The 26,408-nt window shown below is 44.4% G+C and overlaps 2 protein-coding genes across 2 annotated transcripts in view; one reads left to right on the top strand and one right to left on the bottom strand.

Annotated features, from left to right (window-relative positions):
- Nucleotides 1–26,408, top strand: part of LOC308090414 (V-set domain-containing T-cell activation inhibitor 1-like) — a 183,593-nt gene that overhangs the window by 34,674 nt on the left and 122,511 nt on the right. The gene's annotated exons all lie outside the window — the stretch shown is intronic.
- Nucleotides 1,620–23,589, bottom strand: st6gal1 (ST6 beta-galactosamide alpha-2,6-sialyltranferase 1; the record flags this gene model as incomplete). Its single annotated transcript, XM_080435131.1, has 10 exons — nt 23,476–23,589; nt 19,388–19,461; nt 14,254–14,448; nt 13,907–14,132; nt 13,121–13,272; nt 12,185–12,443; nt 9,889–9,986; nt 3,492–3,593; nt 3,074–3,248; nt 1,620–1,897 (listed from the first exon to the last, which is right to left on the bottom strand). Coding segments are annotated over exons 1-10 (1,611 nt in total), but the record flags the coding sequence as incomplete, so codon positions are not given.

The raw sequence follows: 26,408 nt of genomic DNA, 5'->3' as shown, positions 1-26,408 counted from the left end.
AAACTGTGGCCGCGCACAACCTGCGTTTAACAGCGGCCAGCCAACTCTTGGTGGGAGCGCGCCCTTAGAGCATTTAAGTGTTTAAAGGAATAATTCACCCAAAAAAACTATAATGTTTTTGTCGCATTCCTGAGCCAATTAGTTAAATTACCGGGTATCCGCTGTGGTAGAAGACCAATGCAAAACTATATAAATGAATAATATAAACTCTAATCACTGAGAGGCCTACTGATGATCCAGGTCCAAAGAGAATGTTTTAAATATGGTTTTGCTCTTGTTAAGATTGGTCTCCTACTAACTTCAAATATTGGATTATTGGCTCAGGAATACGCCAAAAACTAAACAAATTACTTCATGGGGTGACTAATTGATAGAAAATAAGTATTTTTCGGGGTGAAATATTACTTTAAACACCAGTATAGAGCATAGCAGATGTGGCCATTGTGTTTACCAGCTCTGGTTCCACAGGTAGAAATCCCATTCATTCAGCCCATATAGATCTCTGAAAATATTTATATTTATTATGTTAAGCCTGGAACCAAGCCATCCAGGCTCCTGGTGAATCATGACCATAAAACATTTGATACTGTGTCAAAAAATATTTGGAAAAAAAAGCAACGTTACAAGTTGTAAATCTCTATGGCCTGAATGAATGGGTTTTCTATCTATGGAACCAGAGGCGATAAACAGAATGGCCACCACTGCTATGTAGTGATGGGTCGTTCATGATCGATTTGTTCAGAAGAACTAGTTCATTGCTGTAAACGTGAACGAACCCATTCATCGATTCATAGATTCCATACAGTTTCAATGTTTGACAGCACTATCACCAGTGTATTTTCAAACCACTTAACCACTTAAACCATCAATACTTAGTAAACTTGACCTTTCACTCTGTACTTAGTCTGCTCCATTTCCCCTCTACACCGAACCTCTTTGCCGCAAATAGCCAATCTGCAAACTCACAACACCTGCAGCACGAGGCGTTGTGAGCTTGTAGATTGGCTATGTTTGTCTAAAGTTCTCCTCAGAATAGGGATGCTAGGGTTCAAGTGTTTAATGTAAAAAAAAGTATCCTATCACACAACAATTTGGCGGCCCCCCTTGTAGCAACTCTGGGTACTCCCTAGGGGTCCCCGGAAACCCCTCTGTTGAACACCCCTGCTCTATAGGCTCTATGCACAGCAGCCATATTGGAAAGAAATTGGGCCTCTTCCTTACTTCCTTCACAGGTTTTACCAATGATACTAATTAAGGCTCTGTTCCATTTAGTGTAGCACAGTGGACCCCCATAACTCTGAGAGTGTACAAGGGTCCATTTGGTTCCATTTGTCCACTCTCAGAGTTACACACCCGTAAGGGACCATTTGAAACCCCCTCAAGGAACCATGAGGGTCCCTGGACCACACTTTGAGACTCACTGGAGTAGCAGAGTGTTTCCAGTGAGCCAACATGCAACAATATCAGCACCCTGACTCTGTTTGACCAGAATGGAACAGAGCCTCCATTAGTATCATTGGTAACACCTGTGCAGGAAGTATGGAAGAGGCCCAATGTCTTTCCAATATGGCTGCTGTGCACAGAGCCTATTGGTATCAGTCCTGAGTTCGTTCCTAAAACGGGTGGCTGGGTGTTGCAGCAGCAGCAGCATGGTGGCTACAGTTGAGGCTGTGGAACCCGGGCAGGGTGACCCGGCCCTGGGTGTAGATCTGCCGGTCGGTGCCCTGGTTCATGCGCTTGACCAAGTTCTTCTCGTAGAGCAGCGGGTGGTAGGCGCCCAGCGTGCACGCCGCGTCGTAGAAGCGCTGGTAGTAGTGGCACAGCTCCGTCTTCCGGCGCGACGGTAGGAACTCGTAGACATGCACCACCTCGCACAGCGACATCATCAGCACCGTCCCTGCACACGTGCGCGTGCACACGCACACACACACACACACACACACACACACACACACACACACACACACACACACACACACACACTAGGGCATTCACAACTAATGATTTGTGTGAGTCGACTGTTTTGACCAATTAGTAGTCGACTAGTCGAAATTAACATAAAAAAAAAAAAAAAAAATCCTACTACTATATTACTATTATTATTATCCTCCTGCCCTTATCTTTATGGCGTTTTAAGGGAAGCGTTTCTGGCACAGCAGCACAGCACCACAGCAGCGTCTCCAAGGATCCCCATTGCCCAATAATAGGCTTTTATTGGGCTTTTGACCCCCTTTTGATAAAAAATAAAGTCAGGAGGATAATAATAATAGTAAGACGGGCCATTACTATGGCATTTAAAAAAAAAAAAAAAAAAAAAAAAAATTCTCCAACTATTCGACTAGTACCAACAGAGTCGACTAGTGGTTATACTAGTCGACTAGTCGACTAGTCGACTAGTTGGTGAAAGCCCTAACACACACACACATATATAACGATGGGAAACGTGGACCACATTGGGGTTGGTGAAAGGGCCTACTCTGTGTGGAGTTTGCATGTTCTCCCCGTGTCCCTTAAGGTAGGTACCCTCACAAAAAACATGCAATAATCCTGGTCTCTATACTGCCTCCCCCTGGTCAGCCTGGGCGTCTGATGGAGGGGAAAGGAACTGGTTGGAATAACGTGTTCCTTCCACACGCTACGTCCTACCGGGGAAACTCCCCCCTGTCAGGTGATAAGAAGCGGCTTGCTAGCTCTCATGCATTGAGCTCGGCTCTAGGCTCTCCCTAGGCTGGCAGAGGGAGTGTAGTGCCCAGGATTACTTAGACAATTCGTACTGGGTGAAAAAATGGGTTACAAAATCCTGGGATAAATATTTTTTAAGAAAAAACTAAAACGTGGACCACATTTTTATCCCTGTTTATCCCAGTTGAAGGTCAATGTTTAGCTTTTCTTTGAGTGCGTTGTGTAGCATAGCATTGCATAGCGTAGCATAGCCTAAGGAAGCATAGCATAGCAAAGCGTAATGTAGCATAGCATAGTGTAGCGTAGCCTAAGGTAGCATAGCATAACATTGCATAGCGCAGCCTAAGGTAGCATAGCACAGCATATTATAGTTTAGCATAACCTAGCTTACCCAGCAGGCCAGAGGAGGGCGGGTTCTTCTGGATGGGCTCTGGCATGTTGTCTTGGATTCGCTGCCAGAGCTGCCACTCAAAGCGCGGGTGGAGGATGTAGAAAGGCTGAAGGGGGTGGAGCCTCCTGTAGCGCTGGTACTGAGCGAAGATCGGATAATCTGTCCTGTTGTACCACTGTAATCATCATCATCATCATCATCATCATCATCATCATCATCATCATCATCACAGTGTTTGTGAGAAAAATACATTTTCAGGGGGGTTGCCAAATTTCTCATTTATCAGCTTCGATTTTAGCTATTTAACGCTGTTACTGAACAAACACTCTATATCACAATAATTATACTATCCATTTACTCATCCAGAGCAGTGATAGCTTGGCAGAGAAAGGGGCGGGGTCAGGGGGCGGGGTCTTACCAGTGATAGGTTGGCAGAAAAAGGGGCGGGGTCCCAGGCCACCAGGACTCCAGTGCTGTACAGAGAACTGGACAGGAAGCGATGGTCTTCTGATGCCATTACCTATAGGAAACCAAATGTAAACAATACACATAGTCACATAGGAAAGCAAATGTAAACAATACTACATCACATAGGAAACCAAATGTAAACAATACAACATCACATAGGAAACCATACCATAACAAGACAAGGGTGATGCTAGATTAATTGTTTACCTGGTATCAGTGTTGGAAAAAGTACTCAAATGTTTTACTTAAGTAAAAGTATCAATACTGCAATGTAAAAGTCCGTAATTCAAAATTTACTTACTTACTTTTAAAAGTACAAAAGTAGTAAAAGTATTAAAATGTTTGAAAATAGCAGATCTACAAGCTCACAACGTGTCGCGATGCGACGCGTTGTAAGCTTGTAGTGCTATTTTCAAATAGCCTAGGTATCATGTATGTTTTATAATGTAATATATTTATATCTGCAAAGTAACTAGTAACTAAAGTTTTCAAATAATTGTAGAGGAGTAAAAGTACAATATTTGCCTCTGAGATGTAGTGGAGTAGAAGTAAAAGTATAGACAATTGGAAATACTCCGGTAAAGTAAAAGTAGGCTACCTCAAAATTGTACGTAAGTACAGTACTTGAGTAAATGTACTTAGTTACTTTACACCACTGCCTGGTATCCTGTAGTTTCAGATGTACAGAATGTTGTTTAGATAGCATTTTGTTTCGACAGATAGTGATGTATTATGACTTGTAGTTGAAGTATCATATTATTAGTAATGGCTCCGCTCACAGTACCGAAACAGCACTGGTCAGGGTCACCAACGACATCCTCACTGCATCTGACAATGGCTCCCCCTCCCTCCTCATCCTCCTGGACCTCACTGCAGCTTTTGACACCGTTGATCACACCATCCTACTCAACCGCCTCCACTCCACCATCGGACTCTGTGACACCTCCCTGGACTGGTTCCGGTCCTACCTGACCGGAAGGACTGAGCATGTCTCCATGGGAGGTGCTCATTCCCCCACCCAACCCGTCACTTGTGGTGTCCCCCAAGGATCCGTGCTTGGCCCCACCCTATTCACCCTGTACATGCTCCCCCTTGGTCGTGTCATCAGCAGGCATGGAATTTCTTTCCATTGCTATGCTGATGACACACAGCTCTACATAAAAATGGACCCCCCCTGTCCCCCCCGCTCTGCAGTCCCACTGTCATCTCCGTCACCATCACCTTCATCCACAATCACCATCTGCCTGGAGGAGATAAAGGCGTGGATGAAACACAACTTCCTACAACTCAATAGCTCCAAAACCGAGGCCATTCTCATCGGCACCCCACACCAAGTTCAATCATCCCCCATAACAAGCATCACCTTCTCCGGCCAGGACCTTCCCCTCTCATCAGTTGTCACCAACCTGGGCGTCAAAATGGACACCCGCCTCAACTATGAGACCCACATCAAATACCTCTGCAAAACATCCTTCTTCCACCTCAGAAACATAGCTAAACTCCGCCCCACCCTCACTCTTCCTGACGCCGAAAAGTTGGTCCACGCCTTTGTCTCCTCCAGGTTGGACTACTGTAATGCACTTCTCGTCGGGATCCCTAGCAAGAGCCTTCAAAAGCTCCAATACATACAGAACAGCGCTGCTAGGATCCTGACGAGAGTGCGCAAATACGAGCACATCACCCCCATTCTCAAATCACTGCACTGGCTTCCCATCTCCTCCCGGACAGAATTCAAAATCACCCTGTTAACACACCAGTGTATCTACGGAAATGCCCCCCCCTACCTCAAGGAACTGATCGAACCACAAACCGCCACCCGCAGCCTCCGCTCAGGAAACACTAACAAGCTTAAGGAACGGCACACCAACCTCCGCACCATGGGAGACCGAGCATTCTGTGCAGCTGCCCCCCGGCTGTGGAACTCACTCCCAGACCATCTCAGAGCTCCTCAAACTGTGAACACTTTTAAGAGAGCACTAAAAACCTACCATTTTAACAAAGCATTTGGTTAGCTTTTTAAGCCGGTTTTAATAACCCTGTCTCTCCTTTTTAAACTTGTTTTAAACATGTTTTAATCCTGTTTTAGTCTTTTTGATTTTTTTTTTATTCTTTTGCAAATGGTTTTCGTTATCTGTTTTATTATGTACTGTAGCACTTTGAGGTTTGTTTCAAATGTAAAGTGCAATACAAATAAAATTTATTATTATTATTATTATTATTATTGTGTGCTGAAAATAGCCGATCTACAAGCTCATCACGCTTCTGCGATGCATTGTGAGCTTGTACATAGTTCTGGCTATTTTCAGAGTGACACCCACGCGCATCCAACCATAAAATGACTTGTCTTAGTTCTACTGGATCTCTTCTAGACTAGTCCCTCCCTAACATTTTAGTCTAGTTTTTATTTGTTGATGAAATTGTCAGTATAGACTTTATTATTATTATAGTTTTTATTTCGTTTTTGTCAGTGAAAAAGACAAATGTTTGTGAGGTTGTAGATCAGCTTTTTTCCCCACAATGTTTACCTCTTTCTTTTATTATTTAACAATTTGGCAAATTTGACCAGTTATAGTATAGTTTGTTGATTACTTTTGATGCAGTATTGGTCTTTTTTCTTTTCTTTCTTTCTTTTTAAAAAGGTAAGGTATCAAAAAGGCCTTAAAAGTCATTAAATTGTCACTTCACTGTCATCTGGGGACCCCCCCAAAATCATGTGGGGAGCCACCTGGGGGTCCCGACCCACAGGTTGAGAACCACTGACCTATAGTCTAGTGCACCTGACGTCAGTAGCCAACGTTTTGCAACTTGTGTGACGCGGTTATATAACATCCGATCAAAGGTCCGCTCTGAACTTTGGTTCAAATCTGCATTTAGCTTATGTGGCCCTACCACATGGAATGCCCTGCAGATTAACCCTTTAAAGAGGTGGTGCCATGGTTTTGCACTTTTTCTGTTTTTCATGTGTCTATGAGGTTGATAGAACTTTATTACGCCCCCTGGTGGTGTTTTTATGCTATTTTATATCTTCTCTGACTATTTTGAGTTTCTACCTGGAGGCTGAAACCTTGAGGGTCAAACGTGCCAATAGAAAAACAGCCCTTTAGTGACATAGTAAAAATATACCCTCCCCCTCATTATCATAACACAACAGGTGTGGGCATGAGGAGGAGGAGGGACTAGGACAGGTGGGTGGTGCTAAGGTGGTGGAGGAGGTGCTAAGGTGAGAACCAGGTATACTTAATGAACTGGAGGCGTGTCCACATACAAACATAATTTAAAACATTTCTGTACACTTTTTTGAAAAAAATCTTCCTCCTAGTATAGTTGATGATTATGTTTTTGGGGGGGGGGGGGGGATCACTGAAAATCACGGCACCCCGTCTTTAAAACCGGGGAATGTCATTTTTAGATTTATTTGGCTATAAAAAAATAGCAGATATACAAGCTCATAGCACGGCACCGAGTACCACGCTATGAGCTTGTATATCTGCCATTTCTTTTTAATCGTGAACATTTGTGCAAATATTTGAATATATATTTATTAAAGCAAATCTTTTTTACTCAAATCTTTGCTTCTGGGGGGGTCCCTGGAACATATTTTGAGATGGGGGTCCGCGGCCAAATACAAATAATTTTGGGGGGTCCTTGACATGAAAAAGTTTGAGAACCACTGATATTATAGCAACATAAGTAAAAAAAAAAAGAAACAAAAAAACGTAGAATCCCCCAGAAGCAAAGATTTGAGTTAAAATGTTCGCTTAAAAAATATATATATATATATTCAAAGATTTGCATAAATGTTTACGATTTTTCTAAAATAGCAGATCTACAAGCTGGCACCGAGTGCCATGTTATGAGATTGTAGATCTGCTATTTTTGAATAGCCCAAATAAATCTTAAAATGACACACAGATGCGTTCCCGGATTCAATGGGTTAAGCGCTCTAGTACCATAGAGTCGTTTTTAACTTGTCTTGGTTTCTTGACTGTAACTTTTATATTCTTACATCATGTCTGGTGTTGTTGATTGCATTCTATTACTCCACAACACTGCAAATGAATGTAATTTCTAATTTCGAGAATACATGAATCAGTGGTGGAAGAAATACTCAGATATTTCACTTAAGTAAAAGTAGCAATACCACAATATAAAAATACTCTGTTGCAAGTAAAAGGCCTGTGTTCAAAATGTTACTTGAGTGAAAGTACAAAAGTATTGGCTTCAAAATGTACTTAAAGTACCAAAAGTAAAAGTACTAACGAACAAAAAAGGATTTCCAAAGAAGTACTGCCTGCCAAAAAAAGGTGTGAAATGCAGACTTGCAAAGAAAATAATTCCAAGGCACTCAAGTGAAAAAATATATAATTTATTTAGAGCAAGGCGTATGACCTAATGTTTGAAAATAGCAGATCTACACGCTCACAACGCGTCGCATCGTGGCCTAGGTTTAAAATAGGGCTAAAGTGGTTAATGTATGTTTTATAATATAGTAATTTATATATGCAAAGTAACTAGTAACTAAAGTTTTCAAATAAGTGTAGTGGGGTAAAAGTACAATATTTGCCTCTGAGATGTAGTGGAGTAGAAGTAAAAGTATTAATAGTAGTAGTAATTGTAAATACTCTAGTAAAGTAAAAAATCACACCCAGTGTGAAGTGGGCGGTGTGGTCACAGTGGTCATCACATGGAAGTTCACTTAAAGAAAAGTAATATTGTGGACCAACACCCCTAACTTAAAAAAAAACATAAATGTGTTTTTTTTAAGTTTTCACAATTGTCATGTTTCCCTAGCCAATCACAGTCCTGAATAGACTGTGATTGGCCAATCACGGTGCAGGGTTAGGGGGGTACACTGGTGGCCAATCACAGCGCAGGATTTGGGGTGCAAATATCCAAACCTCACATATAGGGGCGGTTTCACCGCCCAAAAACAACTCAAAATTGTACTTAAATACAATACTTAAGTACATGTACTTAGTTACTTTCCACCACTGAAAATAATGAATAACGAAGTTCTGCAGTACTTTACGAAAGAAAACACTTAAAAAAGTAAAACAATATATGGAGATAAGAGGTATTCTACAAGCTGCCAAAGGCATTGGTTGGGAAATACAAAAAACATGTTCTGTTCTCCGGTCCAGTGCAGTGAAGACAGTACTGACTTTGTGCTGGGGGTCAAAGTTCGAGCGGATGCTGTGCGACTGCGTCCGCCTGGAGCATGTGTTATGAACAGTGTTGCCCAATTTTGGGAGAGAAACTAGCGACCATGGGTCTATGAAAACAAGCCTCAAAAGAGAGGTCGCATTATCACGCACCCACGCGCGCACGCGCGCACACACGCACACGCACGCGCGCACACACACACACACACACACACACACACACACACACACACACACACACACACACACACACACACACACACACACACACACAGGGGTTCTCAAGCTAAATTACTTGATATATCATCTAAATCTGTGTATCCAGAGTTGGGTCACGGGGGCAACAGTTTCAGCAGAGAGCTCCAGTCTTCCCTCTCCTGAGCAACATTAGCCACTTCCCCCTGGGGGATCCCGAGGCGTTCCAAGGCCAGTGTGGAGATATAATCCCCCCCCCCATCAGGCCCTTGTTCTGCCCCGGGGTCTCTTCCCAGTGGGACGTGCAGTGAGGACCTCCCTAGGGAGACACTCGGGAGGCATCCGTACTAAATGCCGAACCACCTAAGCTGGCTCCTTTCCAAGTCAAGGAGCAGCGGCTCTACTAATTTGGGGGTCCTTGACATGAAAATGTTTGAGAACCACTGGTTTAACAACTTTGGGAAGGAAGCCCAAATAAGCAACTACACTTTAGAAACAAGCCCAAAAACCCACAACCCGCAACTATCAATATTTACTGATGTTATTGACTTAACAGAAAAAGATTCAGGTTAGAGTTAAGACTTAGAGATTAGGTTTAAGGGTTAAAGGATGACTTCACCCATTTTCAACATATCTTCATATAATTAGTCTTCACTAATGCTCATGATAAAATGGTACAATTCTTTTCTACTCTGTCTGTGTCTCAGAGGAGGGCTGTGGACATGCAGGAACCCGCCTACCAGTGATATTATCGTTAGGCAGGTTTTATTAACGCGAGAACAATGGATTCCATTATAGTATGCTGACTTTCCAGGTCGTTCACCGAAAATAGCTGATCTACAAGCTTATAGATTTCCAACTTTGAGGTTAGGGTTAAAAATGGAAAATAAATGTTATATGTGTGTGCGTGTGCGTGTGCGCGTCCGTCCGTCCGTCCGTCCGTCCGTCCGTCCGTCCGTCCGTCCGTCCGTCCGTCTGTGTGTGTGTTACCTGGGAGTTAATAAGTCGTATGGTGGTCTTTGAACCGACATCCTTCTCGTAGCCTGCGGTGGGCGCCCCGTTGAAGCGCAGCACGGCATCATGGGAGTCTGGAGGTCATAGGTCACAACAAATATCCTGTTACATCACATGACGTGACGTGTTTTTCTTAAAAAAAATAAAAAAAAAGCCAATCTAGGGAAAGGCAGCGCTTTTTAGTCCTGCTTCAGATTCACCTAGCTGATGGCCAGGATTTACCATTGGGCTATTTTCTTTATGATCAAATTGTAAAGTAGGCCTATAGCCTGAGTCGACGATCCAAATCCGGTGAAATTGGTGTTATAATGTGCTTCAATGTGACCATAATTTCTCCTATTTAAACCATTAATCAACAACACCTGGCACCTATAATATTATTGACATCGAAACAAGAGCCGTGGGTTACATTGAGTCGCTTTTAAAGGCTATCTTATAAACTCCAGGTAAGTTTAATTTTGTGGTGGTTTCCAAACTTTGTTTGGAAACCACCATAGTTGATCAAGAGATGTCCACTGTAGGAAACCACAGCAGTTGAAAACAATTCCACAAAGATGACTGTTTAACTTCACTGGGACGCTGCATGTCGGGTGTGTGTCTTGTTGCTACTGTTGCACTTGCAACAGTAGGCTACTGACGTCAGGTGCACTAGACTAGGTCAGTGGTTCTCAACCTGTGTGTGGGGACCCCAGGGGGCTCCCCACACACATGATTTTGGGGGGGTCCCCAGATGACAGTGAAGTGACAATTTAAGGACTTTTAAGGCCTTTTTAACACATTGAGTGCCAAAACCGGGAATCTTCGGTTTTGCAAATACACCCGTTGAGTGCCATAACCGAAGATCTTCGTGAGGAGATTTTTTTTTAGAAATATTATTGTTCCAGGCGATAGTCGGGACCCTCGACCATGCACACGCACCCTTTGTTTACATCGGCGTCGTGGCGTCTACAACGCTAAACAGAACAGCGTACACGGTAAGAACGCTGGCACTAGATGTACCCTGTTTTAAAAAACCTCTGGCACTTGATGTGTTAATACCTTCATATCTTTTTAAAAAGAAAGAAAGAAAAGAAAAAAGACCATTACTGCATCAAAAGTAATCAACAAGCTATACCATAATGGTCAAACATTTGCCAAATTGTTAAATAATATAAGAAAGAGGCAAACATTGTGAAAATAGCTGATCTACAAGCTCACATGCCCACATGCTATAACGTTGTACAATCACTACTGTGCATCATGTGCAGTTCAATTTACCAAACAATTTAAGGTAGCCAAAAGCCAAAAGCCATGTGGTATTGGTTGTTGACAGTAACCTAATCATGCTGCTGCACTTAACTGTATTATAGTCAGGCCTGAATCATTCTGCACTTAACTGTACATTGTTAACGTTACAGAGATATTTAATACACGCTGCTCATTGTTGGACAGTAAGCAGTCTGTGTGTCAATTTGATGAGACGTTATCAAAGGACAAGTTGTCTTGCAAAAATCTGAAGTCATTAATGCCCTATATTATATTTTTTCCCTGTCGTTCTCAGTGTACGGCCTTGCTTTTTCCTCATGCCAATAATATGCATGTGTCATAATGTCTAGTTCGAGTTCGAGTAGTTGTAGTTTTGTGGTAGGGGGGGCTCATCAATGATTCAAGCACAGGGGCCCCCACAACCCTAAATCCGGCCCTGCTGATGGCTACTGAGATGGTGCTCGGGGTAGAGCAGTTAGGGGTACAAAACCTTGAATAGCACAACTGTTATTGAATAATAATAATCTGTATATAAACATACTGACATCAACAGTGGACTGGCTGGAGTATTAAGGCCACACTTTTAAATAAATCTGCTCAGGAGGCACTGATTGCAAAAAGTGTTTTTATTTTATCTTATTGGACTTCTATCCCCTACTGTCTTGACCCCAGAGAGTCAAACAACTCACTCCCTCAACGAGCTCCGGACAGCTCTGGCACAGATGAATCCAAGACCGGGAAAGCATCTGTGTCATTCTAAGATATCTTTCTGTTCAAAAATTGCAGATCTACAAGCTCGTAGCGCGGCCCTCGGTGCCGCGCTATGAGCCTGTAGATCTGCTATTTTTGAATAGCCAAAGAAATCTAAAATGACAGATGCTTTCCCGGATTGAATGGGTTCAGCCCTGCTCAAAAGCAGCAAAAATAGATGCGACGCGTTTTGAGCTTGTAGATCTGCTACGTTTGCTACTTGAAATCTGAAAAGAAACAGTCAAGTGTTTTTTTTTGTCTTAACTAGGTCACGTACCGATCTCCTTGCCCAGTCCAGAGTACCGCAGGGAGCCGGCGGACGAAACCACCGCGCAGCTGTTGAACGGGCCCAGGTCGGCCGTGATTGGCCGCGGTAGCAGCTGGCCCGCCCACGGCAGCGACGAGAAGGGCGGGAGGTCCGGGGTCAAGGTCGCGACCTCCACCTTCTCCTTCAGCTGACACAGCAGCTCGGGACCGCTGGCCTTTGGCCTTTTGGCCGCCGTGCCCGAGAACTCCACGCCGTATTTATTCATAGACTGGAAGAGGAAATGACACCACAAGTGTTTAAAGGTGCAGTAGTGATGTGATGAAAATAAGTGTTAAAGCAGCCATTTTCAACCTTATCTTCGTATAAATGTTCCTCACTAATGCTCGTTATAAGATGACACCATTTCTGTCTACTCACTGAGTGTCTCATTGGTGGACTGTGGACAGTTCAGAAACCTGCCTACCAGTGACATCATCGACGGGGAATCCAAGCTAATAGAAACTGCAGTTTCTATTAACTTTGAGTTTTCTACTCCTGAAAAGTTAGCATGCTGAAATAGAAGCCATTGCTCTCGCATGAATAAAAAATTAAATAAAATGTTTGAAATCTTTTTTGAAACGACCAGACCTGCCTACCGATGATGTCACTGGTAGGCAGGTTTCTGAACTGTCCACAGTCCTCCAATGACAGAAATGGTGTCATCTTACAATGAGCATTAGTGAGGACCAATTATATGAAGATAAGGTTGAAAATGGGTGAAGTGCTCCTTTAGGTGTTGTAAAAAAAAAAAAGTGATTGGGAATCGTTTTGAATCGAATATCGATTTTGAATAGATATCGAGTCGTGGGATACCAAAAGATCAGTCAGTCAGTCAGTCAGTCAGTCAGTCAGTCAGACAGACAGACAGACAGACAGACAGACAGACAGACAGACAGACAGGTATACCTGGTAGTTTTGGACTACTTTACGTAGTCTATGTCCCAGCATGCTAGAGGACATGTCTTCGCTCCAGACTTCTCCCAGTGTGCCGTGCGGTCCGAAGAACTTGGCCTCGACCACATCCCCGCTCATCAGCTCGCCGTCGCCATGACGACGGCCTGTTAACAGATGTTCAACCTTATCTTCATATAACTGGTCCTCACTATAATGTTCATTATAAGATGACACCATTTCGGTCTACTCACTCTGTGTCTCATTGGTGGACTGTGTGGACAGTTCATAAACCTGCCTACCAGTGACATCATCGATGGGGAATCCAAGCTAACAGAAAATGCAGGCATTCTATTCCTGGAAAGTTAGCATGCTACTATGATGGAAGCCATTGTTCTCGGGTTAATAAAACTTGCCTAATGATGATGTCATTGGTAGGCGGGTTCCTGCATGTCCACAGCCCTCCTCTGAGACACAGACAGATTAGATTCTCTTTTACCATTTTATCATGAGCATTAGTGAGCTATAATATGCTATAATAGAAGCCATTGTTCTCGTGTTAATAAAAATCTAAATGTAAAAAAAAGGGGGGGGAAAAGGAACCTGCCTAACGAAGTACTGGGAGCCAACCCAGGGCACAGCCAGGAAAGGAATGAGGTGTACCACCTACGTAGACATACTGCAGTTTGACAGCAGAGTCAGTCGGAGGCACACCACCTACGTAGACACACTGCGGCGTGACAGCGGAGCCAGAAGTAATTACAGATTACTAATTACAGATGACAACCACCAGATGCCTACCACCAAACAGGGTCTCCAGCGCACGGGTGAAGGGGCGCGGCAGCAGCCATCCCAGAAAGCCTTTTGAGGGGGCGGTGTCGCGTGGCCGGTGAGGCGGCTCCTTGGCTTCCTGGTGGGTGTGGTTTGGAGAGGAGAGCACCGGGATTGGCCGGTGAGGGTTGCCTGGGACGACGCCCGGAAGCTTCTGCGGGTCCATGAGCATGGGCTTGGCCCCGCCCCTCAGGACCTGGCGGAAAGGTGAAAGTTCAGACTGACTGACAGACAGAAAGACAAATAGACACAGACAGACAGAGAGAAACAGACAGACAGACAGACAGACAGACAGACAGACAGACAGACAGACAGACCTTGATGACGGAGTGCGCGCGGGGCTGTGCGCGCGTGCGCGCCCGCACGCCGAAGATGGCGTCGGTGACGGGCACGCTGTTCTCGGCGCAGAAGGCGTACAGCATGGCCATGGAGATGCAGAAGAAGGCCATGCACAGGACGCCGCGGCGCGCCCGACGCCTCAACCTCCACAGCACACTGACCCTGTCTGGTACCTGGAGAGAGGAGAGAGGAGTTCTATTTGTGCAGTCTAATGAAACCCAGACAATTAACATCATATCTGACCTTAGTGAGGAGAGGAGAGGAGAGGAGAGGAGAGGAGAGGAGAGGAGAGGAGAGGAGAGGAGAGGAGAGGAGAGGAGAGGAGAGGAGAGGTAAAGGTTCTAGACTCCCTACCCAAACTCAAAACTAAACTAAAATAATTCCTGTCCTTAAAATGTAAGTGAATATAGTTTAACTCCTTGAACATCTTGATAGTAGATTCCTCTGACCCCCCCCCACCCCACCCACACACAACACACACAACACACACACAACACACACACACACACACACACACACACACACACACACACACACACACACACACACACACACACACACACACACACACACACCTCCTTTACTGTTAACAAACGTGTTAACAAAGTATTTAATCAATCGATGCATCATTTAAATGTTTTAGCATACATGCTTATTGTCAACACCTGTCCACAGGAGGCTAAAAACAATAACAATAGAATAAGGCGTACAAATAAAACATGATAGAACAGCAAACCAGCCATAAAAGCTATTCATGTGGTCACTATTGTTTAGATTTGTTGCCATAATTTTAGTCCAGTTTAACAGATTGCAAAAATGTAGGACATCTTGAAAGCTAAAAGGTTGTGTTTTCTTAAAAACGTCTCATTAGTTTCTGGTCCATCCATCCTTACTGATACAAAGAAAGTGGGGCATATCACTGCAGTTCTTAGATCATTATGGCTCCCATGTGTGTCAAATAACTGATTTCAAAATACTACAGTTGGTCTATTTATGGAGCAACCTGTGCCCTATAGCAGTGGCTCTGGGGACCCCAAGGGGTCCCTGAGGGGGTTCCAGGGGGTCCCCAGCCAAATTAATAGTTAGGAACCAAATGGGCCCTTATGTGTCCGTAACTCTTGAGAGTGTACAAATGGAACCTAATGGGTCCATTTGGTTCCATTTGTACACTCTCAAAGTTACATTAAAGGGATAGTTCACCCCCGAATGACATTTTTTTTTATTTTGGGTGAACTATCCCTTTAACTCTGATGATGATACTACAGTGTAGATTGGGACCTCCAAGACATTAAAATGGTTGAGTCCCTGGCAAATCTTTTCAAATGGGGGTCCGTGGGCTAATAATAATGTGTTAATTTGGGGGTCCTTGACGCAAAATAGTTTGCGAACCACTGGCCTATAGAACCCCTAGAACCAGTATACGCGCGCAGGCCGGCACCCAAAGCACCCGGCCGCTCATAAGCTGTAATGAGGAGCGCGCCCTCGATTCTAATTACAGCGACTGGAGGTCGGGTTTGGAGGACAGCTGCTTTGAGAATTGTTCTTGTGTAGACACAACAGAAACCAGTGGTGTAAAGTAACTAAGTACATTTACTAAAGTGCTGTACTTAAGTACACTTTTGAGGATTTTTTACTTTACTGGAGTGTTTCCAATTTTCTACTTTTAATTCTACTCCACTACATCTCAGAGGAAAACATTGCACTTTTACTCCACTACAATTATTTGACAGCTTTAGTTACTAGTTACTTTGCAGATCACAAAACATACGTTAACCACTTCAGCCTATATATATATATATATATATATATTTCGGCCATTTAAAAATAGCCAATCTACAAGCTCACAATGCGTCGCTTCGCGACGCATTGTGAGCTTGTAGATCTGCTATTTTCTATACATTTTGAACGTGCAATGGGACATTCTGCACAATAAGTACTTTTACTTTAGGTACTTTCAGTTCATTTTTATTTCAATATTATTATTTTTTTACTCAAGTACATTTTGATTACCAGACTTTTACTTGTAAAAGAGTATTTCTACACTGCAGTATTGATACTTTTAGTAAAACATTTGAGTACTTTTTCCACCACTGACAGAAACCAAGAAGTATACTGTATTACAAGAGCGAGGGATCAGTTAACATCTTAAGCCTTCTTCCTCACTGGGAGGAAAACAGCATCTGACAGAGTTTGATGGGATGCAATTTGACTCTAGAGTGATGCGACCACTTTTCCATTGCATCTTATGAGCGGCCGGGTGGCGTGAATGTGATTATCAGCTTGATTGTGTGTGCACTGAAAGCAGATTGGTGGGTTGGTCTAGCATTGAATGGTTTATACTTTATAGGATTCTAAAATAGGCATTCTGCATAATAAGTAATGTTGCTACTTTAAGTATATTTTGATGGCAATACGTTTGTGTACTTTTGCTCTAGTACATATTTTGGATACAAGACTTTTACCTGTAGCTACTTGTAACAAAGTATTTACATTGTGGTATTGACACTTTTACTAAAAGGAGCACTTCTCACATTTTCTACCTGTCTTCATATAATAGGTCCTCACTAAGGGCAGGTACACACTGCAGGAGATTTGGTCCGATATTGCTGTCGCCGACCTTTTTTGGCGCTCGCCGACAAAACCTCCCGATCTGACACAGATCGGCCTTTGATCGGCGAGCTAATGCTCGCTGTGTGTAAAAGGCTCCGCGAGACGATATGGCCGCGATTATCCGCTCTGCGACGGCTTTCTGACCGTTTTCAGATAACTACCCTGTTAGATATTCAGCTATGTCGCCGACTAGACATTTCACAGTATCATACAGTATGAAAGGGGTCTGCGAGGAGATCCACGCTACAGCCAATGAGAGCACATTACAGCCACCGTGGCCAGGGGAGCGTCGCTGGATCTGACCACAACAAACAGTCCCTACCGCAATATTATCGTCCAGTCCTGTAAAGTTAACATTATAAAACAAAGTGAGAGAGTGAGCGAGCCTGGTGGGCTGTTTATTTTAGAGGAATTGTACAGAGAGAGAGACAGACAGAGAGTGAGAGCGAGAGCGAGCTCTCTGTGTGTGTGTGTGTGTGTGTGTGTGTGTGTGTGTGTGTGTGTGTGTGTGTGTGTGTGTGTGTGTGTGTGTGTGTGTGCAGCATGTGCACGCTGTGTCTGAACAGCGTTGCCAGATGTTGCGAGAGAAATAAGCAACCAGGTCTATGAAAACAAGCCCAAGAAAAGGCCACTTGAGCACTTTAAACCTATTTACAAATACATTGGATATTTGAAAATAGCCGATCTACAAGCTCACAACGCGTCGCAGCTATTTTCAAAGAAAAATCTTGAGAAAATTGTGGAATATTTTCCAAATCCCCACAAATCTTGTATGGGGGTCTATGATGGCACAACATATTTACAGAAGGGGGGTCTGCGGACAAATACATATTATGTGTTGTTTTAGGAAACAAGGCCAAATAAGCAACTACACAAATAAGCCCAAAAAATGCACCCCGCAACAACCAATATTTACAAGTAAGACGCGCAAACGCGGGAAGCGAACGCCAAATTTTTTTTATAATAATGAAAATAAATCATTAAAAAAAAGTAACCAATAAAAAAATATATAAAAAATACAAAAAAAATCTGCGTTAAAAGGAGCATCTTAGAAAAATACAAATTCAAAAAAAAAAAACTTTGAATGTTTTTGAACAATTCAACAAAGTGTTTGAAGTGCCTGTTTCACCCACTTCCGGGGGGCGGAGCCAAAATCCGAGCCCGAAGTATTTGTTCGTAGACCCCCACTTAGGTTTCGGAGCGATTCGGGCACTTTTCATTTAACATGGGGTTTCAATGGGGAGTTTTTAGGAGCCTTCTTCGGGGCGTGGCTTCCGGGGGAAGGGGCGGGCTTAAACGCAACCTTGACAGGTGTGTTCAGTTTTGAAAGACCTTTCATTTGATGTATGGTACGTCTATATTGGACATTTACTTGGCTGCACACAGGGCTGAGGCAGTGCACGCACACACACGGACAGACACACACACACACACAACCCGAGCACAGTTACATAGTAAGCTCCACTTGGTCGGAAAACAAGCCCAAAGTCGCTTATAATAAGCGGACATGGCAACGCTGTCACTGACCGCTTCTGCGCACTTGACGTGCGAGAGAGAGAGAGAGAGAGAGCGAAAGAGCGAGAGAGGGGGGAGAGGGAGAGGGAGAGAGGCATATCACGGGATACGTCGATTAAAATGAATTGGAATAAACTCAAATGTATGTATTGGGTCTGACTCTGGAGATAGCATTCTAGTGAACTATCCTACAGTGTGTCAGCCCTTGTCGGGGATCAATCCTGTTGTGAAGACCACAACGATATTATGACAGCCGATTTCAAGAAATAAACTCCTGCAGTGTGTAATGCTTAACGATCAGATGACCCCCCCGACCACTTAAAGGTCCTGCAGTCTGTACCTGCCTTAATGCTCATTATAAAATGGCATCATTTCGTTCTCACTCTGTGTCTCATTGGAGGGCTGTGGACAGTTCAGAAACCTGCCTACCAGTGACATCGGCAATAGGAGAACAATGGCTTCTATTTCAGCATGCTAACTTTCCAGGAATAGAAAGCCTGCAGTTTCTATTAGCTTGGATTCCCTATCGATGATGTCACTGGTAGGTAGGTAAAATTTAACTTAAAATCTGGGTCCTTCTTCCTCCACTGCTTGTGGTCATGATGTTGCGATGATGTAATGACGATGCATTGTGACAAGTGTGACAGAACAATTTCATGCTTGTGAACTAGTTGTGCAGTTTGACACGACAAGTCCCTTCTAATGAAAACAATTAATATGTAATCTGACCTCCTTGAAGAGTGGAGAGGAGACTAGAGGAGACTAGAGGAGAGGAGAGGAGAGGAGAGGAGAGGAGAGGAGAGGAGAGGAGAGGAGAGGAGAGGAGAGGAGAGGAGAGGAGAGGATGGGGAGAGGAGAGGATGGGGAGAGGAGAGGAGAGGATGGGGAGAGGAGAGGAGAGGACAGGATGGGGAGAGGAGAGGAGAGGATGGGGAGAGGAGAGGGGAGGAGTAGAGGTGTAGTGACAGGATTTGTGTCCTGTTTTACCTTGTATCCCATGTCTCCTCTGTGTCTCTTCTGTTGCTTAGTTACTGTGTTCCTTCTGCATAGCTCCTCCCCTCCTGAGATAGATAGATAGAAATATAGATAGATAGATAGAGAAATAGAGAGAGAGATAGAGAGATAGAGAGATAGAGAGATAGTACATAATGTGAGAGAGGGATACTAAAAAAAGAGGGATACTATTATGTACACATGCATCTGTATACTTGCTCCAATTGTATTTGTTTCCCTAATAAAAATATTTAAAAATGAATGTTGTTTAGACAGATGCTAGGTTCGTTTACCTGGTACTGTATATCCTATAGTTTCTTTGAGGCACTACGCATGTACAGTGAGAGAAGAAGCTAGATTGGTAGAACTAGTACACTGTACTGAGGAACGGGGGGAGTGGAGATCCTGGGAATCCAGGAACACAAAAGAGTGCACACTGATGACCGGATCGTGTACCGCAGAGTGGAGAGATGCACGTTCATCACTGCATCTGGGTGGCGAATCGAGGCCCAGGCTGCAACAGGGGGCGTAGGGCTAATGCTGGGTTCTCTGGCGAGCAAGGCTCTCCGTCGGGTTTATCATCACACCAATAGGATCCCTATCGCGGAGTTCCCAGGCAACCCAGTAACAACAGTCAGAGTCGTGCGCTGGGACGTCTCGGACTGCTGTTGCAAGGTCCTCATAGAACATCTCCACCTCCTCAGATGGTGCCACCTTGGTGGGTGAATAGCCTACCCACCAACGTGGCACCATCTGAGGAGGTGGAGAAGTTCTACTAGGACCTTGCAACAGCGGTCCGAGACGTCCTAGCGCACAACTTCCATGCAATCCTGGGTGACTTCAACTCAAGGCTCGGACCAGAGGACGCACCCTACCCATACCACGACTCTACCAACCGCAATGGCACATACCTCACTGCCCTTCACATGGAACACGAGCTACTGGCAGCAAACACCATGTTCCGGAAAAGAACCACAGGTATGCTACGTCAGTAGGACTAAATACTTGTGAGGCAAAAGTGGAGGAACTCCATCCTGAACGCTGAACCATACAGCATGTTCAGCTCTATAGGCTCTGATCACCGCTTGGTCTCCATGAGGGTGAGGGTGCGACTCAGACCTCAGAGTCCCCAAGCCAAGCCCCAAGATCCGGCACGACTGACCCTGGCCTTCAAAGGTATATGGAAGAGGTTAGGAAGCGCTTTCGGCAGCTGGATAAGGGAGTGGAGCACAGCAGCGAATACAGGAGATTCGTTGTTGCAAGCGAGGAGGCGACCAGGCTGTGTGTGCCCGTGCTGGACAGAGCCAGAACCTCCCTGCGGTCCAGACATCCGGAGGTCGTAGCGGCACGTGGTAGGGTGGAGGAAGCACGCCTCAACTTTGTGCGTGAACCAACCGTGGAGAGACGTGGGGTACTAAATGAGGCCAAACTGTTTCTCTTCAGTACCTACGACACCATCAAAGGGGAGGAACTGATGGAGAGTGTGCGTAGAGCATTGGTTCTCAAAGTGGGGTCCGGGGACCCCCTGGGGTCCTTGAGGGAGTTCCAGGGGGTCCCCAGCTAAATGATGGATAGTTACCAAATTACCTTAGGGGTCTTTCTGAGAGTGTACCAACGGGTCCATTTGGTGCCATTTGTACACTCTCTGAGTTACATTAACATTGATTTTACAATATTAATTGGGGTCCAAGAGATAGACATGCCATTAAATGGGGGTCCGTAGCCTAATGCATGTCAAACTGGAGGTCCTTGAAATTAACATGAAAAAGTTTGAGAACCACTGGCGTAAAGTGCAGGCAGCGCAGGGTGAAAAGCAATATTGGAAGGCCTGGAGGGTCATCAATGAGATGACTGGGCGGAAGAGGACAAAGGAGGGACAGGTCGAGGGACACAGCCCTGAGGAGAGGGTGACGACCTGGTTCAACCACTTCCAAAGGCTGCTGGGCACAACAGCGGACGGAGCTGAGGAAAATAAACCAGCATTCCTCCAGAACCTGCATATCGACGATGGTCCCTTGCCAGGTCGAAATCCACGGTGAGAGAGGGCAAAAGTGCTGGGCCGGCTGGCATACCCCCAGAGGTCTTAAAGAACTGTGATCTCGATGACCTCGTCCTAGACCTCTGCAACCTCGCTCTACCTCACAACAAACAGCCTGAATGGGGGTCTCTGTCTAACATCATTAGATGTCGCCTAAAGCTGGAGACCTCTCAAAGCCAGACAACTAACGAGGCGTCAGCCTGACATGTATCACCACAAAGGTTTACAACCGGATGATACTGAACAGGATACGACACGCCATCGACCCTCACCTGAGCGAGAACCAGAATGGCTTTCGAGAGGGGAGAACCACAGCAGCCCAGATCTTGGCACTAAGGAGAATGATCGAGGAGGTGAAAAAGGATAACCTGACTGCTGTACTGTGCTTTATCGACTTCAAAAAGGCATTTGACTCGATCCACAGAAGCACGATGGTGAAGATCCTTGACGCCTACGGTGTCCCTCCCAACCTACTCCGGGCAATAGAGACCATGTACGCAGGAACAAGGGCCATGGATGGCAACAGCGAGGAGTTTGACATCCTGGCTGGGGTAATGCAGGGGGACACTATAGCCCTCTTCCTCTTCATCATAGTCCTGGATTAAGTCTGGCATGACCATGCAGTGTATGGAACCCCAACCTCCCGTCAAATCAAACTCATCTTCTTCTATGCAACGGTAGAGTCTGTTCTTCTCTATGGCAGTGAATGCTGGACCCTGAAGCCAACCCTGCAGAAGTCTCTTGACGGATATATAGTGTTATTATTGCCTTGACCCTCAACCCCCCCCCCATTGTTTGTACATACTGTATATATATATATATATATATATAATTTTTTTTGTACATATAGTGATTTTGTTTTTCTGTATTATTTTTGTGATGATATTTGAACTGTTGGTGCCACTATAAATGACTATGAATTGAATACCAAGGACCTCAATGGAAACAAGATCGCAAGGACTTTTTTGAACAGACCTTTTAGACAAAGTATTTTAAATGTAACTGTGCTGTTTATTTTTGCCTGATAAAATATTCAATCAATCAATCAATCAATCAAAAAACGGATGCTACACCAGAATGTTGCGAGCAGTATTTAACATCAGCAAGAGTGTACATGTAACCAACCAAGGATCCTGTACGAGGGAATACCAAGGGTGAGCGAGACAATTGACTAGCAGGACACTGCCAAAGGCATCAAGAGCTGCCAGCCAGCTACTTGGTTACTGTGGGAACCAACAACACATGGGCATCGGTCACGAGGACGTCCCACATTAACATACGTGGATATACTCAAGGATGATGCAGGAGCACAGCGTACCAATGAACTGGACAGATGTATGGAGAACCGGGATGACCGGAAGCGACGATCGAGGGCTCGTCTGAGGACGACCTAGAGACCTAGACTCTGTGTCTCTGCATTCAATCTAACTCTCTGCATTCTCTCTCTGTATGCGATTGTTTACCTTGTATATTATGAGACACCCTGGATAGATAGGTAGATAGATAGATAGATAGATAGATAGATAGATAGATAGACAGACAGACAGACAGACAGACAGACAGACAGACAGACAGACAGACAGACAGACAGACAGACAGACAGACAGACAGACAGACAGACAGACAGACAGACAAACAGACAGACAGACAGACAGACAGATAGATAGATAGATAGATAGATAGATAGATAGATAGATAGATAGATAGACAAATAGACAGATATAGACACATTTGTGGCCTAAATACATGTGGATAGATGTAGGCTACAGTACATATACAGCCTACAGTAGATGGATACATGTATGCATAAGCATAAGCACATACAAGTGCACATATCATGCATTTGTCCAATATCCGTCTGTAATGTGCATGTAGGCTACATTATATATTATATCATATTATATCATATTATATTATATTATATTATATTATATTATATTATATTATATTATATTATATTATATTATATTATATTATATTATTATTATTAGTAGTAGTATTTTTATTTTATATTATTATTATCATTATTATTATGTATTCTTACCTCTGCTGTTCACTGATGCTGCTTTGCGTCTCTCATTGAATGAAGCGTCCATTTATACCGCAGAGATAGAGCCGCCATCACGTAGAGCGAGAGAGAGAGAGAGAGAGAGAGAGAGAGAGAGAGAGAGAGAGAGAGAGAGAGAGAGAGAGAGAGAGAGAGAGAGACAGATCATTCCATCTGTTTCTTCTTTAACTTTTACATTTATTTCATATTATTATTATTTATTCATTTATTTTATTTTATTTAGTTTTTTCTGCGCTGCAGCTCCGCTCGCGCTGCGACATGACGTTGTCACAGCGCTGTCACACCGAGAACTGCTGCTCTATCGAATTGTGTGACCTCCAGCAGAGATCGCTGTTGGAGTGACTTTTAATTTGAGGTTTTTGCACCCGTGTTTTGGATTCGCTGCTGGGTGGGGAAAAAAAATCGATGTTTTATTTCGAAAATGCAATTTTAATAATATGTGAATTATAGGTGCGTTCCTTTTGTAAAAACCACAATGTACCGTCAGAATAATGTGAACTGTGTGGCTACTAGAATAACACAGACCACCTTTAGTCACTGAATTCTGTGGGTCAACGGTCTCTGCGTAACGCGGATCACCCGCCTCAATCCCTGCAGAGAGAGAGAGAGAAGAGAGAGAGAGAGAGAGAGAGAGAGAGAGAGAGAGAGAGAGAGAGAGAGAGAGAGAGAGAGAGAGAGAGAGAGAGAGAGATGGGGGGACGAGAAAATGAAAGAGAGAGAGACAAATAGATTGACAGAGAGAGAGAGAGAGAGGGGGGGGGGGGACGAGCGAGAGAAAATGAAAGAGAGAGAGAGACAAAAAATAGATTGATACACAGAGAGAGAGAGAGAGAGAGAGAGAGAGAGAGAGAGAGAGAGAGAGAGAGAGAGAAAGAAAGAAAGAAAGAGAGAGAGAGAGAGAGAGAGAGAGAGAGAGAGAGAGAGAGAGAGAGAGAGAGAGAGAGCAGTGATTTAAAGGTCAGATATCATGAGAAAAATCCGGTTAATAATGTAAATGGTGGTGTTTATATGATTGTAATGTTAATGTTGAAGGTCCCAGTATAAATGTTACATTCATATAAAGCTCTCTGTGTGTGTGGATCTAAAACACAACAAGCTGTGTTCACATCGTTTCACACAGTGAATGAATGTGTAATAATGTATATATCATTGCTGTAGCATATATATATGGAAAATTTTAAAAACTATTTAAAATCGTGTAAATAGCAGATCTACAAGCTCACACAAGTTACACAACGCCTCCCGATGCGAGGTATTGTGAGCTTGAACTGCTATTTTCACACATTTTGAGTGACACTGTTGATTGATGAAGTAGGTCATCAATTTACCAAAATAAAAAAAACGTAAAACTGTTAAACATGGAAATATGAGGTTTTTGCCCCCACAGTAATGATATTACATAATTTAACACAGTTGTTCACAAATGTTTTAGCCATACTGTAGACCCAAAAGAGAAATGTGTTGTCTCCCCACTGGACCCTCTTTGGTTTTATTTTACTTCTTCTAAAAAATCTCGAAATAATAAAGACAATTTTATATGTGTTTTTTAATTTATGTATTTCCTACAAATATTTTTATCCTCATGAATTAATATATTCATGAATTGAATAAATTAAAACAAAATGCAGGAAACAAAACATTAAATGTCACGATCCGCTCCTCGGACCGTGGACTGACTTTATTATTTAGCCATTGTCTGACCTTTTATGGTATTGGACCCTTTTGGACCCTTTTGACCACTCTTTCTGTTGTTTTGTTCCATGTTCTCCATGTACCTTTATTCTGTAGTGTTGTCTTGGTGTTTCCTGTCTGCCCTAGTTGTTGCTTCCTGTCTTGTCTCTCTAGTATGTCTTTGTAATTGTAGTTCACCTGTGTCTTGTTCTGTTCCAGCCAATCATGTGTTAATTGTCCTTTGTTCTCACCTGTGCCTAGTTAGTCCCTGTCTATTTATTTGTCCCTCTGTTTCCAGTCTGTGTTGGTTCATTAATGTTGTTACTGTGTCCTGTCTGTTACTGGTTGTCCTTATATTCCCTGTTTAAGTAATAAATCCCCCTGCATCTGAATCACTCTGTCTCCGCTCACTGTCTGCGCTTGGGTCCTACACTTCTCTGCCCCGCATCGTGACAGAATGAACCGACCAAATGGACCCAGCGGACAGCCCAGCAGATGGCTTTGAAGTACTTCTCTTCATTCCTGCCTAGCCGTTTGCCTGTTCACCTACCAGCTCTCCAGCCTGTCGATGGCCAGCCTACTCATCAGCCTGCACCCCTTGGTTGTAGGCCTCCAGCCTCTCTGCTCCGAGCCTGCCTCTGTTGACCCCGTGTTCCCTGAGCCAGCCTTTGCTGAGACAACTGCTTCCCTATGCTGGGTCTCGCTAGGCTATCGTCTGGGGGAACCGGGCGAGGGGGCGTCATCGTCCTGGCCTTCGACACCGCCAACGCTCCCAGCTGCCCAGCATCCAGGAGCCTCCACTGCCCTGCATCCAGAAGCCTCCAAGTCCAGCTCCTGCTTCGCCCCGGGTCAGCGCCGACGAACGGCGGGCGGCCTGCCGAGACGTCCGAACCTGGACGGGCTCCGCCAGTATCCAGGTGCGGCGTCCGGTCCTTCTGTGCTGGTTCGCGGTCTCGGCAGGGCCGTTCGTGACCCGTTTTCCGGTCGCCGCTGTCCGGGGCCTCTTCTCATCTGCCTTCGTTCCCTGCCCCCCCCCCGGCTCTTCGCCTGCCGTCCGGGCCTCCCCGGCCGCTTTCCGGCTGGTTCCCGGCGGTCGTCCTGCCTCGAGCTCCTCTTCTCTGCCCCGGTTCCTCGCCTGCCATTCCGGACCTCTCCTGCCGTTGTCCGGCCGGACCTGGGTGGCCATCCCGGCCTCGACCCGCGCCTCTCTTCTGGTCCTGCTTGCGCCCTCTGTGCCG

Source organism: Gymnoscopelus braueri (genome assembly GCF_963280865.1).
Source record: "Gymnoscopelus braueri genome assembly, chromosome: 8".
NCBI lineage: Eukaryota > Metazoa > Chordata > Actinopteri > Myctophiformes > Myctophidae > Gymnoscopelus > Gymnoscopelus braueri.
This window is presented reverse-complemented; position numbering and strand designations above follow the sequence as displayed.